Source organism: Neofelis nebulosa, chromosome 15, assembly GCF_028018385.1.
Source record: "Neofelis nebulosa isolate mNeoNeb1 chromosome 15, mNeoNeb1.pri, whole genome shotgun sequence".
Lineage (NCBI taxonomy): Eukaryota > Metazoa > Chordata > Mammalia > Carnivora > Felidae > Neofelis > Neofelis nebulosa.
In genome coordinates, this window is record NC_080796.1 from 39,128,186 (window position 1) to 39,141,706 (window position 13,521).

At 41.9% G+C, this 13,521-nt stretch overlaps 1 protein-coding gene across 7 annotated transcripts in view; it reads right to left on the reverse strand.

Moving 5' to 3' along the window:
- The window catches only part of HHAT (hedgehog acyltransferase), a 326,701-nt gene that overhangs the window by 246,527 nt on the left and 66,653 nt on the right, over positions 1-13,521 (reverse strand). For all 7 annotated transcript variants that reach the window (XM_058701854.1, XM_058701853.1, XM_058701849.1 and 4 more), the window contains one exon: positions 618-812. In XM_058701854.1, coding sequence (XP_058557837.1) covers positions 618-812 — 195 coding nt within the window. The remainder of the gene's footprint in view (positions 1-617; positions 813-13,521) is intronic.

Consider the following 13,521-nt stretch of genomic DNA (forward strand, 5'->3'; position numbering starts at 1 on the left):
ACTGGCTCATCTTTCCTGCAACTGTGCCGACCCACAGTGCATAAGTGCTATCACCTAAGCCAATGGATGAATGATCATGTGAACAAGAAGAGTAAGGATGCCACGATACCACAAGACTTTCAGTACCGCAATGACTAAAGAAAGAATATCAAAACTTCCCAAGGTTTTCTGTGCAAGGAAAATACCTTCCTTATCTGTTGCAGGGGCTATCATGGGTACTGCATGAGATGAGGCATGTGGAAGTTCCCCATAAATTGTAGAGCACTCTACAGATGATTTTTTTGTTAAATGCATAGAAGACTGTTGCTTTCTTTTCCTGTTGTTCTTTACCCTCTGTTCCTATGACATCTGGCACCACCCATGCCTACCCACACTGGGAAAAGAGGTAGAAGGTCAGCCCTGGGCAACCTTAGAGGGCTAAGACAGGGTCAGACACAAAAGACAAGATTCCAGAAGGCAACACACCAGGATTCACATGCATCAACCCCATATGGTCACTAGGGGGACCCCCACCATGATTCTTCAATTGACTCTTGGCTGAAAACAAAGGCATCTACCCAATGGGAGCACTTCTAAAGGGGCCTTCTCCTTCTCAAGGGTAAAACAGAGACACTTACCTTAACTTCCTCCACATCTTGCAGCCTCAGCGTGGTGAGCAGGAAGAGAGAACAGAGCCATGACAGGAGCTGCGACTGGAACTGGGCCACGCAGAAGGAGATGAGGGTGTGGAGAAAAATTATGGCCGTGCCTTGGGCCCCCAGAACACACCAGGAGGCCCACATTCCGTAAGCCCCCAGGATCCAGGGTCTGTGCTGCAGACAGGGAGGGACACAGTGAGAGACACACAGAGGGAGAGGGCAGAGAGGAAAAGAGAAAAGAGTGAGTGAATGGGTATTGCTATTAAAGGTTCTACATAGATGCCTAATGCTTACTGATCCATTAACCAAACTATTCTCACTGCCCTGGGGATTTAGTGAAACCCAAACAGGTTTCAGAGGGACCGTCCACATTAGCCCTAGAGTGACGGCTGCCTACCCTAGAACTCCACCAGACACACCCAGAAGGAGCCACTTTCCTGCCTTCAGCCAAAGCCACCCAGACCACTGGATCCTACAAGAAGATATTGAGCCGACTTTTCAAAAGACACTATGGAAGCCAGAAGCCCGTTGGGAAAACCACCAACCCGGAACCCTGCGTACACCATCCTGCAAACATGAAGGTAAAAGAAAGTATTTATACACATTTCTCAGGTGTTTCATTGAGACAGTTGAGCCAACCAAACCACAATCGGCTTTCTAAGGTCCAAACCAGATTTCTACATTGAAATATCTCAGTGTATTTTTACTAACGTATTGTTTACTGTTTACAGAAAAAGTATATCTTACCTGCTTTATACAATATTGAGACCTTTGTATAGTCAATCTGATTGGCATGTTCATTCGCATTTTAGGAGAATCAGAATGTTGTTCTATCCAATTATAAAGTTTTACAATTACTGACAGTAAATAACTAAATGAATATGCCTTTGCTTTTATGACATATTCTTGGTCATATCTGGCTGATAAATCCTTACTTAAAACCACAATACTGGGGCGCCTGGGTGGCGCAGTCGGTTAAGCGTCCGACTTCAGCCAGGTCACTATCTCGCGGTCCGTGAGTTCGAGCCCCGCGTCGGGCTCTGGGCTGATGGCTCAGAGTCTGGAGCCTGTTTCCGATTCTGTGTCTCCCTCTCTCTCTGCCCCTCCCCCGTTCATGCTCTGTCTCTCTCTGTCCCAAAAATAAATAAAAAACGTTGAAAAAAAAAATTTAAAAAAAAAAAAAAAACCACAATACTGTTTTAACATTGTTTGAGAGGCAACATATTATAGGGGTTTAATTACTCAAGCTTTGAAGTCCAACTGCCCAAATAAATCCTGGTATCCCCATTTAACTACCTGTGTGACCCCAGGCAAGTGACTTCATCTCTCCATGCCTCAGTTTTTTCATATGTACAATTAGGATAAGGGCATGTACTTCATGAGGATTAACTTAATGCACGTAAAACGCTTTCCACAGTGTCTGCATACATAGTAAGAACATGACCAATACTAGTTGTCTAGTCCTAGAGGGGAATACAACGGGGTCTTTCTGGTGTACATTTAAAAATATGGTTTCCAGGAATACACCACATTGAAAAGTTGGCAATGCTTGAAATAGGTCTCCTTGTGAAAAGAAGAAGAATTCTTTAAAACAAAGACGGATGTGGACCACAAACTGTAAATCTCATCCTTACATGCTAACTCTTTCAAAATATTGCCAAAGTACCATCCCTTCCCAAACCTATGCTCCAGCCCAAGAGAGAACATTTTGAATGAGCAACTAGGTCAGCCACTTTTAAGTTCCAAGAAAATCAGAGAAAACTGCAGTTCAGTTTTACTATTTTTCCATCCTACTGCCCACAGAAAACAGCTACATAAATTTGCTTCAGATTTTCCCCCAAATACTCACCTTTGGGCAGAGTCCATTTATAAGAAACAAGGTCGCCAAAGACCACTTTAGGAAGTAGTTTTAACAAATGAGAAAAAAAAAAAAGGTTTTTCCAACATAATCCACAGCCTTTACTACCAGGAATCCTTTTCCACGCACACATGGCAACATACATACACACAGCTACACTTTTATTAAGCGTTATTTGATCCATTTGGAAGAAGCATGTTCGTTTGGCTTTCATTTGGGAACTTAACCAAAGACTAAGGGGCTTCAATTTGGAAAGAGCTGAAGGAGATTCTCTGGTGAATTTAACTGTGCCCACCAAAGCTACCGTACAGGCCCACATGTTTGTCCCCAATTCTCATCCCCCACTGTCTTCCTCTTGCCATCTAGGACAGGCAGACCACATTTAATACCATTCTAAGGAAGCACGTTGCCTTCATGTTCTCCACTAGCCCTCATATTATCTACTCATTCTCCCCAGTGGGTCGAGGCATCCATGGCAGACAGGTGATGTAAAGAAAAAGATAAAAATAATACCTACTTTTTTAAAACTTATATAAATTAGGGGGTGCCTGGGTGGCTCAGTAAGTTGGGCATCCAACTCTTTTTTTTAATTTTTTTTTAATGTTTATTCTTATTTTTGAGAAAGAGAGAGACAGACAGACAGACAGAGACAGAACACAATCAGGACAGGGGCAGAGAGAGAGGGAAACACAGAATCTGGAGCAGGCTCCAGGCTCTGGGCTGTCAGAACAGAGCCCGACACAGGGCTCAAACTCACAAACTGTGAGATCATGACCTGGGCTGGTCGGACACTTAACCAACTGAGCCACCCAGGCACTCCAGTTAAGGATCCAACTCTTGATTTTGGCTCCGGTCACGATCCCAGGGTTGTGGCAGGTGGAGATGGGCTAGAAATGGAAGAGTGACCCTGCCCACCCATACAAGCTGCCTCTGGATGGCCTGAGGAAGGGGTCTTTTCCCAAGTGCTTCAAAGTCCATTTTCATATGCAAAGGCCTAGGGAGGCCTGTTTTTACCAATATCTACTCCAAAAGTGCTTCTGTATTTATCAAACTTTTGTCTACCTCTTTAGTGAAAATGCTTAAGTATCAGGTATTAAGCTTCTGACACCAAATATGCTGGGAACTACTTAACTTTTCAAAAATCAAAAATAAAATGGGTTATGTTTTATTCAAAAACAAGACTTCTCATTCCTCGCCAGAAGGACTTTAAGACTTTTTCCCCCCAAGCTTTCAGGGCAACCTGGGCAGATACACAGTTTTGATCACACACATAATCTATGTCAAGCTCAAGTTTTAAAAAATCCACCTAAGAGTCAACAAAATCCCAGTTTGTTTAAATTAAGTGATGATTATGACTGGAAATTATGGGCCACTTGAGAAGAAGGCACAAAGAATCATTTTGATCAAGTACACAAAACATGAGCTTAATTTAAGACTGGGCTGTGATGTTTCTAATTTAGAAATTTAAATTCTAATTCTATACAATGCTTTTGAGATTTTTGAGATAGTTGTAGATTCACCTGCAGTTATAAGAAATAATACAAAGAGATCCCCCCTCCTACACTTCACCCAGTTTTTCCCAATGGTAATATTTTGCAAAACCATAGCATATCCAACGAAGATATTGACATTGCTACAATCCACCAAATTTATCCAGGTTTCCCAGTTTTGCTTGTACTCCTTTGTATGTGTGTGTGTTTAGTTCCATATAATTTTATCACAGGTATAGGTTCAGTCTCCACCACAGTAAAGATATGTAACATCTTATCTTTACAGATGGAGGTAAATAGTTCTATCACCATAAGGATCTCTTGTGTTGCCCTTTTGCAACTACCTCCTTCCCACTCCCTTTATCCCACATCCTTAACCCCTGGAAACCACCACCATCTTCCCCATTTCTAAAATTTTACTTGAAGAATTGTATGCAACCTTTGGGATTGGCTTTTTTCACTCAGTGTAATTCCCTGGAGACTCATCCAAGTTGCTGAGGGTATTTAAAGTTTGCTCCTTTTTACTGCTGTGTAGTATTCCATGTTATGGATGTCTCACCACTTATTTAACCATTCACCTGTAAAAGAACATCTGGGTTTCCAGTTTTTTGTTATTCTGAACAAAAGTGATATAAACATATGTGTACAGTTTTTTGTGTAAAAATAAGTTTTTATTTCTCTGGGATAAATGCCCAAGAGTGCATTGTTTGGGTTGCATGGTAGTTGCATGTTTAGTTCTAGAAGAATCTGCTAAACAGCATTTCCACCAGGAAGGTATGAGTGCTCCAGTTTATTCCCGTCCTCACCAGCATCTGGCACTGTCACTATGTTTCATCTGAGCCAGTCTGCCAAGTGTGCAGTGGTATCTCACTGTGGCTTTAATTTGCATTCACAAATCTCTTTCAAAAAGCATCAAAGTGTGAGCAACCTGAAGCTCGAGAGTAAGACAGGCTGGGAAAACTCTGTTGAGGCATAGGACTTTCCTGACCCCCTTTATTTGCCTTATTCCAGGCTCTTCAGTTTCTAACAGAAGATGAAAAGGCAGGTGAGGGAAGAGAAGAAACTTTTAAAAGTCTAGCAAACAATCAGAAAGAAACTACATTTCTGTGACAGTTGACAAAATGGCAAACTGAGAATGCAGTAGCCTTCCTCATGGGACACAGTGCTTCCCGCCCCAGACTGAAGTAGGTCGGCCACCTGCCCTCTGCTCCCACTGCTCCCTGTGTCTATGCTGAACTATTCCTCAAGACGGCCCATTACAGACTCTCTGCTTGATAGTCCCCCTTCACAGGCTAATATCCTGCCTTGTTCAAATTACAGTCATATAAGCCCAGAATCTAACATGGTGCCTAGCATATAGCAAGCACTCCATAAATGCAGGATAAATGAATGAATGGTGAAACAGTTGGGTGGGTACATGGGTAGATATGGTCGATGGATATGCTTCCCCAAGTCTTTGGATTTAACCTAGTAGTTATGACAAACAAGTAACAAGAAGTTAGCACCAAAATTTGGGGCTGTTTAGTCCACTAACATGAAAATCTGCTGTTTTCCAAGGTCCCTACTTATACCACTTAACCCCTTATAAACAAAGGCTGTTTTGCCAGGGCAGATGGAATGGAGGGAGTCACCTGACATCTCCCTGCCTACTGCCTGTTTTCCATCACAGGGGTCTCTTACAACTCTACTTGTGCTGGGGGAAGTCTCAAATAGTTTACAACCGATAGGGCACAGGCACCAAGCTATGAAAGCAGACATCTGTGATAGAATCTGTTGCCCATCACCCCACCCACTGGGGGGGGGGGGGGGGTTCAGAGAGACTAACCCTAAACTGGTGTGTTTCCAAGGCTGAAATCACCACCCCTGAGGAAAAACTATGCACTCGCCCTCCTTTTCTTCAAATCTTCTTCACTGGGAGTCAAGACCCAGCCACAAGAAGAGCTGGCTGGCAATGCCCCCTCTTACAACATCCTTACTTTTCTCCCACTTCAGCTTGTTCTGTGCTGCAGGCACCGAATGATAAAAGGATGTGCCTGCATGGTTCCCTCATTAGCTTACCTCCATCGGGAAGAGCAAAAGAAACCACTCAGTGGGGGCAATTGTTTGAGAAATAAGTAAAGTCAATCAATAATCCTTATGTATGCCATAATTTATTACATACTACATCATCAATTGCAGCTGCTACTAAAAAATATAGTTATATATTTTGGGGAGGGATATATATACATGTGTATATTTATGTGTGTATATATACATACACACACACACACACCTATCCCCAAACAAAGAGGGAAAACCCAAAACCATCCCAGAGTCCAAACAACCACATTCTAGCTGCTTCTCCTGGGAGCAAAGGCCAGTGGGCCCAAACAAAGCCAATTCCATCCCTCCTTAGATACGCACTGATGGAGGAAGAAGAGTCTGGTTAGCACAAGAGATTCCTATTAGGTGTGTGGTTTCAATAAGATGCTGGCAGAGAACACTGTTGACCGCAGCCTTCCAGAGGTTAGTTTCCTCACTTCAGCCAACACCACGGAACCACGCTTTTCAGTCCTGTGGCTGATGAGCTCAGCTGGTCAGGGCCCGGTGCTAATGATGTGGGTTCTGCCAGTCAGAGGTACAGTGAAAACGTCGCTCTGTGGTTAGCAACAGCAGCCACCCTCAGCCCCCACACCAGGCCAGCCTTCTCAAAAGGTTCACACAGGGATATTTTTAGCTCTGAGGGCAGAGAACACAATGTCTCAGGTGGTAGCAAGGCCACAGGGGTGTTCAGGAAAGGAGGCAACTGTCTGACCCACCCAACACACAATCCAGTCATAACAAACCCACAGCCAAAGCTCAGAGCCATTACTCAGCCTCCCCTCCCAGGGTACCGGCCCTTGGTCCAGTCTCGCCAAAACCCAGAGAGAAAGCCCTGCCCAGAGAAAAGGCATTTAACCTTGTCCAAGGAGCTCAGTGGAAAGTTTTAGGACTTGTCCTGGAGAAGAGAAGGGAAGAGAAGAGAAGGGAAGAGAAGAGAAAAAAAGAAATCACACTGTTGAACCTCATCTGCCTCTCTCTGGGAGGAGCTGGGCCACCAAAGGAAGAGATGAGATGAGATAGTAGTTGGAGATGGGAAGCATCCTTGAGGGCTTAGGGGTTGGGCCAGGGAGAACTGCAGACATACTAACATGCCATCTGTGCAGGTGCTGTCTGTCCGTAGCTCATGGCGCCTCTGGAAATGGGGGAATAAAGACAAGTATAGCCCAAATCTTCCACCGTAAGTCCCCAAAACATCGACCATCTGGAACACTTGGTCCAGGTGGTGAAAGCACGAAGCTAATGGGGCCAAAGCTGTGGTTCATACTTACACATCAGGGCCAAGCAGACTCAGACAAAGAGAGCGCTGTGCCCCAGCCACAAGCAGAACCCTGCCCACTGGCTGTGGCACAAAGTAAGCCTGTGGTTGAGAGGAGGGGATGGGAGAGACACACACACAGATGACTCAGTGCACACTTGGCAAGGAACACCGCCTCCTGACTTTGCATATGATGTGCTCTGTGGATGTAAAGTCCACCTGTCCCCCTGGGCCTGGTAATGAAATGCCAGAAGCCAAAAGAAGCAAACCCTTCCACTTCCTTCAAACTGCAGCTCATGAGCACCTCCTGGGAGGCCTTTCCTCACACCTCCAGGCACAGGTGCCCACTCCTCCTCCCAGGATCCCAACCCACCAGTACATCAGGCCCACAATCAAGATCAGTGTTTGGTCCCCTCTTGTTCTCACCCAACTTCCCAGGGGGAAGGGCTGTGGCTCTCAATCCTTTCCCCCAACAACCCAAGCTTGAAAGAGGGTCAGAGAAAGAAATCCATGGGCAGAGTATAGGTATGGCTGAATAGCCAGCCTCTGCCCTCAGGGGCTTTAGAATCTCAAGACAGTTGCTTCCTCCCTTGAACACCCTAGAGGTGACTGCTCCCGGGAGCACACACACAGACCAGTCACAGCGCACAGCAAATACCAGCAGACCACAGCAGCAGCCACCACGTACTTGGCTTTTACCTTATACAAGCATAACCTTGAAAAACATCAGACCCTCACCACCACCCCAAGAAGCAAGCAGCACCATCCCTATTGCACAAATGAGGAACAGGCTCAAAGTTATCGACTAACTCACTTAAGACTGTGTGGCTTGAAAGCAGCAAAGCTGGGATTCACCCAAGTCCTTCCCACAACTACTCTGAAAACTGCCTAAGATAAAAAGAGTCTCAACTCAAAGTAACAAGTAAATTAAACGGAAGAACATCTATATCCTAACCTAGGTAGATTTCTGACAGTGGTCCATGCAAATGGGATCTAAAAATGGAGGGAGTTTGGAAAAAGGGAGGAGCATCCAGTCAAGAGCATTCCTAAAGTTAATCTACATCTCAAATTCTCCGAGGGGCTAGATCTCCTCCAGGGGAGGGGGGTGAGTTGGTTCTTGAAGACAAGAAAACATCACTCTTTAGGCACAAAGCACAGGCATGCATATAGTACAAAAAATGGACAGTATATCTGTGGTATTAAAATTTCACAGTAAGAAAGTCACAATTGGGAAAAGTTTTATGTAAAAAGACTCTGGAGGAGCAGGGATAGTGACAATGAAAAAAAGCTACAGAAAACACTGATCTGTAGAAAGCAAACAAGAAATAGCAAGAATAAGAGTGAGAGGCAAAGGAGACCAATCCTACATGGCCACGTCAGTCTCCGTGCATGTCAAAGAGTCACAGGGAGGGCAGGAGATGAAACACTCAGTGTGCCCAAGGCACCCTCAGCTCTCCTTCTGCCCCACTTCACTCTTCCACATGTCCAGTTACAGTACATCAAATATCAAACACAGAAAAAGGAACGTTTATAAGATTTGTAAGGTATAAAGAATAATGAAATAGCACTGGCATACCCACCACCAGCTTAAGATAAGACCAGGCTACATCAGTGCTTTAGAGGGTCCTGGGCATATGTCAATTATACCTCAATTAAAATAAGTCATAAACTGTCAAAGAGGAAAAAAGGGGTGGGCCTGCATTCCCCCCAATTCTATCCACTTCCCACCCCAACCAGACATAACCACTATCCTGAATTTTAACAGTAATCTCATCTTTGTAAGCATATATGTGAATGTATCATTTAGTTTTGCACAATTCTGAGCTTTATAAACATGGGATCTTATCTGATGGATTCCTCTGCAACTAGCCTTCTTACTAGCTCAATGTTGTGATCCAAAAATTCATCCATGTTGACAATTCTAGCTATGATTCAGTCCTTTCCATGGAATACGTTCACTATAATTCCTCCATTTCCCCATAACGGACACCTGGATTACTTCTGGTTCTTCATTACAAACATCAATCACTGCAATGAATGTCCTGACTTGCCCCCTGACTGGCAAAAAGAGTTTCTCCAAAGGCTATGTCAGAATTAGCACTAGTAGCCTTGGGCTATGCATCTCTTTGAAGTAATATATTACAAAGAAGCTGTACCAATACATATGCACAACCTTTCTGTATGAGTTCAGGTAGCTGTTATTTGATACAATCAGGATTTTTATTTTGTCTTTGCTACACTGGAAAGTAGGAAATGATACAGTTTTAAGATGTATTTGTTTGATTACTAAAAAAAAGCTGAACAGGTGTTCTAAGTTTACTGGTCATTTACACTTCCTCTTCTGCAAATTCCTTTTCACATTTGTGCCATATTTTTCTATTGGGTGATTTGTCTTTTTCTTAGGAAATTTCTTTATATATTCCAAATACTAATCCTCTGTCAGGTTGCAAACAACTCTATTAGTGACTTGCCTTTTCACTTTCTTCGTTGTGTCTTTGGCTACATCCAAAGATGTACACTAATTATACACTGATGATTACACATAATTATACATTGAGAAGTTCTTATTTTAATGTAGTTAAACTTATCAACTGTTTTCCTTTACAATTTTGTATTTTTTGGGTCTTAAGAAATCTTTCTCAACCCTAATATCAACAGATAGTCTAGATCACACTTTGTAAAAGTTATATGCTTTTTTCTTTTTAAATCCTTAATCTACCTTGAAAAGGATTATGTGTCATATGAGTTAAGTGTTCATTTCTTTTTAATATAGCTAAACAATTAGGTCAGTACTGCTTACTGAACAGTTCATCTTTTTTAATAATCTTTTTTTAAATTTTTTTTTAAACATTTATTTACTTCTGAGAGACAGAGCACAAGTGGGGGAAGGATAGAGAGATAGGGAGACACAGAATCCAAAGCAGGCTCCAGATTCTGGGCTGTCAGCACAGAGCCCTACACGGGGCTCAAACCCACAAACCGTGAGATCATGACCTGAGCTGAAGTCAGATGCTTAACCAGCTGACCCACCCAGGCACCCCTGAACACTTCATCTTTTCCACATAGATATGAAATGCCAATTCTGTCATAAATCAAGTTTCCATCTATGCATAGGTATTTTCTAAACTCTATTCTGTTCCATTGGTCTATTTGTCTATCCTGGTACCAATACAACAATGTCCTAATTATTATATCTTTGTAAGTCATAATTTCTGGTAAGGCATATCCTTTGATTTTGGTACCAATCTTATACTATCTTCATTAAATATACATTTCCTCCTTTTCTCTTTTCTGAAAAAGCCTGGTTAAGATTTAAGTCATTTGTGTCTGGATGTTTGGCAGAATTGGTTTATTACTAGTGGTTTTTTTTAATTTTTTTTATTTATTTTTGACAGAGAGAGACAGAGCATGAGCAGGGGAGGGGCAGAGAGAGAGGGAGACACAGAATCTGAAGCAGGCTCCAGGCTCTAACCTATCAGCACAGAGCCCGACGCGGGGCTCAAACTCACAGACTGTGAGATCATGACCTGAGCCAAAGTTGGACGCTTAACCGACTGAGCCACCCAGGCGCCCCAATTACTAGTATTTTCTTAAATAGATTTGACTAGCAATTAAATTTCTTTTAATGGTTTCATGGTCTATTTCTTCATGAGTCAGTTTTGGTAAGTTATATTTCCAGCAATTTGTCTGTTTTGCCAAAGTTTTCAAGATTTTTGGTGTAAAGTTGTGCAAAATATATATCCTCTTACTATATTTTTTCATCAGCTTTTCCATACTTAATATCGGTTATTTGTGCACTTTCTTTTTCCTTGACCAATCTTACCATTAATTTCTACTTTTATTTTTGTTGTTTTCTTCCTTCCTTTTTCTGTTCTTTAACTTCTTAAACTGTGTGTACTTTGCTCATTATTTTTCAACCTTTCTTAATAGGAATGTGGATTATGGTTTCCAATTAAATACCATGCTAGCCACACCCTACAAGTTTTGATACATGTAACATTTTTCATTTATTTCTATTTTCTAACTTATAGTATGATGATCTCTTTTTGACCTACAAGTTATTTAAAAGTATGTTTTCTTTAATTTCTAAATGAGTTAGAGTTTTTAGGTCATGTCGTGTTACTGGTTTCCAAACTTAATTGCACTGGGATTAAAGAGAGTAACCTATATAGAACAGATACTTTGACATTTTGTTGAAAATACTTTGAAATGTGTTGAAATGTATGGTCTATATGTCATTAAATTTTATAAATATTCTGTGAATTCTCCAGTTGTTAGATATAATAATTTACATATATTTCTTATATCAAGCTCATTAATTATATTTTCCTTGTTTTTCTAAATGATATATTAGTCACGAAATTATGTTAAAACCTCTCCCTATAATCATAAATTTTTTTAAGGTTTTTTTTTTTTTTTTGGGGGGGGGGGAGGACAGCAAGACCCAAGCAGGCTCTGTGCTGTCATCAAGGAGCCCGACATGAACTGAGGAACCATGAGATCATGAACTGAGCCAAAATCAAGAGTTGGACGCTTAACTGACTGAGCCACCCAAGTGCCCCATAAACTTTTCTATCTTTATGGTACTGATCAACTTTTGCTTTACATCTCTTAAAGCAGACAAAATTAGAATTGTAACACCCTCCTAATGGAATTAACTCTGTATCATTAAACAATCCTCTGTCACTAATAATGCTCTTTGCCGGTTATTAATAAAACCACACCAGTATATGGGTGGACAGGGGAGTCTTAGGTTTGCTTGGAATGTCTTTTCCCATCCGTTTACCTACCAAACTTTCCATGTCCTTCCATTTTAAGTACATCTTGCTAAGAAGCACATCTCAGGACTCTATTAATTGTCCCTTACTTCTGTTTTTCTTTTTTAAGTGTATTTATTTTGAGAGAGAGGGAGGGAGGGAGGGAGGGAGGGAGAGAGAGAGAGAGAACACAAGCGGGGTAGGGACAGAGAGAAGGAGAGACAGAATCCCAAGCAGGCTCCGAGCCATCAGCACAGAACTGGATGCAGGGCTCGAACTCACAAACTGTGAGATCATGACCTGAACAGAGATCAAGACCCGGACGCTTAACCAACTGAGCCATTATTTGTTTTTCTTTTATCCAGTCTGACAACCTTTTTCTGGGGGGTATGGGTGGGGACTGGGTCCATTTATATTGATTGTGACTACTGATGTATTTATCTGCCATTTCTTTTGTGCTTTCTCTTTGTCCTGTTTTCTCCATGTTTCACCCTTACTTTTTAATGACATTTATGACAAATGAAGCTCCTCATTTTTAAGGGGGTTAAAAAAATAATAATGCTCTCTTACCACCCCTACCTTACACAAAATGACGAATTAAAATCCTGCCGTGAAAAGCTTTCCTAAAGTTATAAACCTAATCAGTGAGAAAGCCAAAGACCCGACACATCATCGTCATCTCGTACTCTTCTGCTGCACTGCAGTTCACCCACAACCATGGCAGCAGTAGCAAGAGTGGACACATCTCACAGATCCTCCTCGACATCCTTCGTCTTTCCGTCACACAGGTAACAGTGACAGGTAGTAAGCTATTCATTTCACAGATGGGAAAACTGAGACCTGGGGCAATAAGTCATCTGTCTGTGGGCAGAGAAATTTTAGTTAGACACAAAAATGTTAAATCTCTAGAAAACTTGAAGTCTTTAAAAAAAAAAAAAAAAAAAAAAAAAAAAAAAAGACCAAACAGAAATTTGTGGAAGAAAAGAAACCCATTAATGAGGGCTTAGGTACCTAAAATCGCTACTAGCTTAGGGACACCCAAAAAATTATTATTTACTATTGGGTCTGCTCAGAAAGCTCTATGAAATGTTTTAATGTATGAAGATCTGGCAGCATATAACAGTGAAGTTTTTGCCATTTTAGAAGATGGGAACCACTTGGGTACAAAAAAGTAATCGATATCACATTTAAAACAAAGTTAACGTGTCGTTGGAATTTCCTATCTTCCAGGATGAGACACGATCCTAAAAAGCACCGATTTTCAAGAAAGAGCTAAAAAAATAGCCCACGTCCGGTACACGTTTCTAACCACACGACACCCTGTTTTCCTTAGCCTCACACTGTGGTCTGTCGTGCCCAGAGGCTCCTGCTTCTTCTGTCTCTTCACCTCCATGAACCTCTAAGAATCAAACATTTCCTGTGGGCTGACTTCCAAGTCAGT